The sequence below is a fragment of the Coccinella septempunctata genome, chromosome 7 (genome assembly GCF_907165205.1).
Source record: "Coccinella septempunctata chromosome 7, icCocSept1.1, whole genome shotgun sequence".
NCBI classification, from domain to species: domain Eukaryota; kingdom Metazoa; phylum Arthropoda; class Insecta; order Coleoptera; family Coccinellidae; genus Coccinella; species Coccinella septempunctata.
The window spans coordinates 14,388,878-14,396,163 of NC_058195.1; the positions used below are offsets into that span (position 1 = coordinate 14,388,878).

General features: G+C 36.5%; 1 protein-coding gene across 1 annotated transcript; it reads right to left on the minus strand.

Moving 5' to 3' along the window:
* Positions 1–418: 418 nt before the first annotated feature.
* On the minus strand, positions 419–2,636 carry LOC123316816. Its single transcript, XM_044903057.1, has 2 exons — positions 1,500–2,636; positions 419–1,356 (listed from the first exon to the last, which is right to left on the minus strand). Exons 1-2 carry the CDS (start codon positions 2,634–2,636, stop codon positions 1,351–1,353), a joined length of 1,143 nt encoding a protein of 380 aa, XP_044758992.1. The 3' UTR covers positions 419–1,350.
* Positions 2,637–7,286: the final 4,650 nt, after the last annotated feature.

Consider the following 7,286-nt stretch of genomic DNA (forward strand, 5'->3'; position numbering starts at 1 on the left):
CTTCTTCTGTAACTGGCTCCAATACTATTGATCTATCGTTTTCGAATTTGAAAGTATATTCTTTTCCTTCTTCACTAGTTTTCATCAAGTCTGGGATAATGTCGATTAGATATTTATTGTAGGCATTTGCTACCTCATTTGTATTTCCATCGATAAAGCATTCACTTGATTTTTTCGTCTTGCCAGTAATTTCCTTGTAAATAGTCCACATACACTTATTCTTATCGTCAGAGTTATTTATTCTATTTTCATAATTTTCCGATCTGGCCCTTACTAATAATTTTTCATATTCTTTTTTTTCTGCACAATACAAATCTTTATAATGTCCATTTAATTGTTTCAAAAATAGGAGATTATCTAATTTAATTTTCTTCTGTTGGATCGCTTCATTTGTCTCATATAGTTTTTGCCTGTATGGTCTGAAATTGTCGTAAACAATACTGAACTTGAGATGCACTGATCAGGTAAATTTGTAAAAATGTTATCGATACATGATTTTGAGGTAGGTGTTATTCTGGTGTTTTCAAAAATTGAAGGATACAAATTGAAAGACGCTAATACAGCCAGAAGTTGTGATCCAAAATTATTATGTTCGAGCAGCTCAACGTTAAAATCTCCCAATACAAATACCTTCTTGTTCTCTGATATGATCATATGCAGTATCAGCTCTAGCTTCCCGAGGAAAATTTTGAAATCTCCCTTAGGGGGTCTGTATATTGATATTATAATAATATTTTCTTTCTTGAGTTTACATTCAATACTAGCGCATTCAAATATGCTCTCCGATGAAAGCATTTCAATTTTTTTTCTTTTTTTATATTCCAATTTTTCAGACAAATATATAGCTGTACCCCCATAACCATTCCTCCTACAAAAGCTAGCAGCTAGTTTGAAGTTTTCAACATTGAAACATTTCAATTGTTCTTGTGTTTTCCAATGTTCTGAGATACATAGACATTTACAATCATCGTTACTTTCTAGTAGAGCATTTACTAAGTCTATACTATTACCCACGGATTGTACATTTTGGTGTATAATACTAAAGTTTCCACAGTTGTCACTTACTTGATTTTGTTTAGTTGTCCCTGGATTCGATTCTTTCATAAAAAATCAGTTTGCTCATCACCATCACCATTGAAGTTGATATATTGGCGTTGCTTTTCCCTTCTTAGTATATAGGCTGGACATTTCTGATCTCTTGCAGAGTGTCTCCTATCCTTAATACCCAAACGTTTGCAATTTGGACAGTTTAATGGATCTTTATTGGTGCACTCCTTCGATTCATGTCTACCACTACATTTGTGACAGCATGGCTCTGCTCGACAATGTTTGGCTATATGCCCGAAGTTACTACATCTAAAACACATTGCTATATCCACAAATTCTTGAACATACAATTTAGTGAGGTCAAAGTGTAACGATTCGTTTTTAATCAGCCATTTAAAAACCTGCGGAGATGTTTCAAATATCCAGTTTTCTTTCATATTATTCCTACATACCTTTTTTGCGATGAATTTGAGGCTATTTTCCACCTGTGGGCCAAAAATTTCTGTCATCTGCGGATTATCTTCTATCAGCTCCTTCCTGAAGATATCTTCTTGATAGCCTTTCTTGATTCCCGTTATCATAATCATTGGATCCTTGTTTTGTATGTTCTTTGTCTGAAGACTGCCTTGTTTTTTCAAAATTTCCTGAATCCGTTTTTGTTGCTCGTCATTATAGCATTCAAATATTACTCCTCCTTTCTGCAAGTGTCTAATATTTTTTAGAGTTTCGTTTTTGCCCAATTCTTTAAATTTTAGCTTGACATTTTTTACGATGTCGCAAGTTTCTTCTCTATTATTTGAATTTATCAATATTTCATATTTATTTTCCTTTTCCGGAGTTTTCCATTTTTGAGTTTTAGTTGTTTCCGTATTTTTCCTTGTAGTGAGTATCGAACTGTAAGTCTTGATTTGTGAATGATTTTCCTGGTATACTTCTCTGTCAATCTCTGTATCTCTATTAATTTCGTCGGGCTTGAGGATATTACTTTTAGGATGATTTTCTTTGCGGTTTTCTGTTTCGAGTTTTCCAAATCTATAAACAAGTTTAGTCACTTTTTCGTGGAGTTTGAAAACTGCCTTCCTTAATTGTTCTTGATCCGTCTTTTCAAGTTTTTCTTTCTCCGAAAAATCATTTAGATTTCTTAGCGCATCAAGTATAGTCTCTATTATATTCTCCGTATTTTCCGAATCTCTACTGACTAATGGTAGGTTCATATCTATTTTTCCTATGGATGGTCCAGATATTGCTATGTGTCCATCTCCTGTTCTCTTGACTTCAGGTGGAGTACGCATTACGGTCTTCTTTGGTGTGAAAACTTCGTTATATTCATCCTGTTGTTGTTCCTTTAAGTTTTGAACCTGCCCTCGTACATTATGTTCATTGATAACTTCTTCATTCATAATATCGCTCACGTTATCAGAGGTGGTTCCAGCTGTTTTCACTTCCTTCGAGATAATGGTGCTGTTTACCTCCGGGAGAACTGAATCGGTTCTAGATTTCCCTGACAAATTCCTAGTTATTGGACCACTATTTGCCTTTATTTGTTTCTTCCTTGCGTTAATCTTTTCGTTCTCGTTTTTCTCCGACATAATATAAAATTATTCCGAATTTTCTTAAACAAAATACACTGTTATAAACTCGAATCTTCGGGATCGAACGAGTACGGTGTGCATTCGGTTCGCGAGTTAGAATTGAAGATAGATAGATATTGAACCACAATATGAAACCATACTTCAGTTAGTTCTTCTTCGTCTACGTGCGGTACTCCACTGTGCTGAACTGACCCAGTGACCCATTGTTCGTCCCCTTGTAGTTGGAGAGACTCAAACCATAAGACAAGCTGACAAAAATGCCACAAGTCGTTAGAGAGTTCCTGTCACCATAGGAATCGTGGGTATTGTGTTTCCTAGTTGTGTCATCCTTAACTCTTTAAGGTTACTGCAGATGAAAATAATATGTTCAACAGTTTCATCCGTGCTCCTGCACCAGCAGCACAGGAAACAGTCAGTCAGTTCCATTTTATTGAAATTTTTATTAAACAGGTGGCTAGAGAGATACAGAGGACGGTCTCTCAATGAGAAGCCTGGACTGCCTAAGACCACAACCCTTACTCCATTCAGAAGAACATTTTCTGTCTAGCTATCTATTGAAGAATTTCTTGTCAGATGCATTACAGTTGGTCAGCTTTCTAGGGATTTCAGAGTTCCCTGACTGTCACAACAAATATAGATATGTTTACCGGAATACTCTCTGTGGATATTCTTCAGTGTGCAGACCAAAACAGCATACAATACAGAATACAGTCTGTCCTATGAAACAATCCTGCCCTAGGGGGATGGACAGGTTAAAACGCGGTCCCACTACTGCCACTCCAGTCCCCATGGGCAAGTGGGACAAAAGAAGCCTCTTTGGTCTAGACCATATGTCTCTATCGGTTTTCAGCGAAGTAGAAGCAGGTGACCGCGTGGTCCCCTCTCTGAAGAAGGGATGAGTTGGCATCCTCAATCATCTTTGAGAGCCCATGCGTGCCCCCTAAACAGTTCACTATCACGCCATTATCCTTGTTCCCAGAATCTAAGAGCTGTCTCCATAGCCATCTCTTCAGCTACAAGGCAAAGGGGAGGTAAACCCAGCAGACATTCTATGGCTGCCGTAGGGGAGGATCTCAGAGCGCCTGTAATGCTTAGAGAAGCTTTCCTCTAGCATCTAGTCATAATGATGTAGTTAGGGTTCTTTCATCACACCAGAGATGCATAGGTAAGGATAGGCCTCACTACTACAGTGTACAACCAGTGCATAAGGCTAGCCGCACATTAAGGGCAGTCCAGCACAGCACTAGCCTAGTAGAGGATTTTGAAACTAATGCAATTGAATAGAACGCCGCATATTGGTCGTAGCAGAGCAGAGGCCTACGTGACGTACTAACAGGTTACTCTGTGTACCCTTCGTCAGTTGTGGAGTGTGCACACTTTCCTCTACAGAGTGATCACGTTTTTTCAAATGTAACGGTTAAATTTTATGAAAATGGAATTGTTTATTGAAATGATTCGTGAAAATAAGATGCTTTACGATACGACTAACAAGGACTACATGCGTACAAAGTACAAAGATGTTATCTGGGAGGAGATTAGCGCAAATTTGGACAAACTATATAAAAACAAAATATTTCTATTTTCTGAATCTGATTTCGAATCTGAAAGTAGGTTCAGCTGAGCGGATGGATCCACATTTTTGTAGGAAACTAACAGAAACTATCTACAGGCAATATGCGCGCATCACCCATGTGGATCACATAATTAGTTTTCCTCTATAGTTCAATGGTACCTTCCCTATGCTGTGCTAGGCTACGCTACTCTAAATATGCAGGTATCGTTTAGGCAGAGCACAGGAATAGTTTTCCTATGTAGTTACTCCGCTGTGCTGTGCTAAGCTACACTGCCTTACATGTGCGGCTATCCTAATGCGTGGTTTGAAGCTATATCCTTTACCCTTCAGGTAGTTGCGAAGGATCTAGTTATAATAATATTTTTCATCAGGAATTCTCCTCTTTTTTGATTGAAAGCCTTTACTTATAGAAATATTTTGAAGGATTGTCGAATATTCATCTTCCACCATTTATTCTTCAGAAAAGACGATGAACACCGACTTATTATTTATTAATAATGGCATTTATTCAGTTTGTGGCATGAAGATTACAGATAAGGTTGTTAACATTTTTAATGGGTAGCCACATTTTTTTGGACAAGGAATCGCCCCATTATAATTTTCGGAATTATTCATCTACACCCTGTATAAAGATCAGATAAGAAAGCTGATTAGGATATCCATTTTGAAAATTATGTAGGAATAATGCTCTATAGGTCCTCTTTACAGGTTGCAGTGCCCTCAATAAGCATTCGTAATTTCATAAGGACAGAACCGCTTATTTTTCAATAAGTGGTGATTCTACCATCTTTAGCAATATTGCTCGATATTTCCGATTTACCTAGTATATCATCCCTGAACTGTCTGAATTGGAATATCGGTTACTGAATGAAAAATTATAGTATCATATTAACATTAGATATGAATTATTCAATTAAATGAATTGATGAACGAACAAATTCCTAGATAATAAAAGAAGAGAGAAGAATATGATATTAGATTAGTGAAGAAATGAATAAGAATTGTTCATCTGGAAAGCAATATGACCTCATGAGAGATGGATAAGTATTATTCTATCATCCTTGAATAATATAAACTCACCGGCAAAAAAACTCGGCCACCTAAAATTTTGCTGAAGTTCGTTTCGTAATGTTTCATTACTTCAATTGTTTCTACGCAAAATTGAAGATAAAATCTTTGGTATTGAAACAAACTTCAGAGAAAATTTCAAAGAATGTTGATACCTTATTTATACGGGGTGAAAAAAAACATAGAATTTTTTTTCTTTCCACCATCTAATCATCAAAATTAACTAGGTCTCCACGGCCCCCGAGTTAATCCCGATTTAGCATCGTCGGCTCGCCAACTATAGGTCAGTCGACATTTGTCGTGAAAAGAAATCAATGTGGAATAAAAACTGAAAGATGGCAAAAAGGATGGTTTTTGTTGAAATAAACTGAGCGTTAACTCTACAAATTTCCCGAAATGTTTCACAGGGTGTAGACTACAAATACATGTTTTTTTTTACCCTGTGTAAATGAGCTATCAACATGTTTGGAAAACTTTTCTCTAGTTTGTTCCAACACCAAAGAATTAATCTACAATTTGGCGTAGAAACAATTGAAATCGATAAAAATTACGAAAGTAATCTTGATCTAACTGCCTAGTTCTTTGCCGATGGGTGTACTTTCCACCGACTATACTGTTTTCTATCGGAAGAACAGTGCCGTTGTCTTTCTATGTTATTTTGCAATTTTTATTGATAATTCATAATTAGAATAATACACTTTATCAGTAATTTAATTTCCTACTAACTTCATCTTGATTTTCCGTCTAACTTCTTTGCTGCACGCAAACCAACTCCCTCTGCTGAAGATCGCTTATTACGTGATAATTCCTTATTTCTTCCCTCTGTAAAAATTCCGATTTTCTCTTACTCGAATCCCCTAATTCTGCTAATCCGCTCAGACGTTTTCGCTAAAGATTCGCTCGGAAGCCAGGGAGCACTTTAAGGAATCTAAAAATTGTACTCGTTAAGGCCAACACACATCCCGATTAAAATGCGACATTGCCGGATCAGATGGAGACGCAGCTTTGAGGAGATCCTGATGGGGAGTGAGTCTGAGATTAGGGCGTAACTGGGACGTCATTAGCTTTAGATTTAATGATGTTTCACGCCCGGAGAGAATCAAGACGTTGAGTTCGGCACTCGAGCTTAAATTTAACGATTTTATTCACTGCCTTTCCGTACATTATAACGTGAATCTTTTGGCGGCATCCTGTATGAAAATTCCTCATATTCTCATATCGCACGTTCAAAACTCCCTTGTCAAGTAGGTTATGGAGTTCTGAACGTTCATGTTCTGTCTTTGAACCATACAAATTGTAAATTGTAATTTACTATTGCGCTGATCGTCTTTAGTAGATATTTTATATACCTCTCTCCAACAACCCAGAACAACACTCCACTATTCAACACAAATAAATAGTGGATTTCGAGAAATGGAAAAAACTACATCCTCATTAACTATGTCTACTTTGTTACGCCTGGCATTCAAAAGATGTATATTCAAAAACATTACAAAAATGTTATATATGCAACAATTTAAAACATTTGTGAAGTACCGATCTACATTAATTTTTAATTATATACAAAATGGCATATTTGATGATGTTAGAAATGCAGCAACTTATTGCATTCTCGTTGGCCGTAGTCTTCCTTTCACAATAACTCCTTCTGTATATTAAGGGTTGGGTTTTGGGTCTTCTCAGTTTTCAGTCAAGAAACACAGTAAAGTGATGGGTGTTTTTTTGTCTTTTCATATAATCATTATCGTAAACTTTTGTCTAGAAGGAATTCCCAATAATATTCTAAACTAAGTGTTGACATTGTCCAGTGGTTCAGAAATCAGAAAGTATTCAGGAGTGGAATAAGATCTTAAGACTTCACGTGATGATTTATTGGAACTTATCTGGAACATATTTCCTTTAAGAGGGGTTTACACCGTTATAGAGGTCAGTTCAAAAAGAGAAAATTAACATCTTACGTCAGAAACCACTGATTTACGAGGATGTATTGATATCTATTTAGCCTA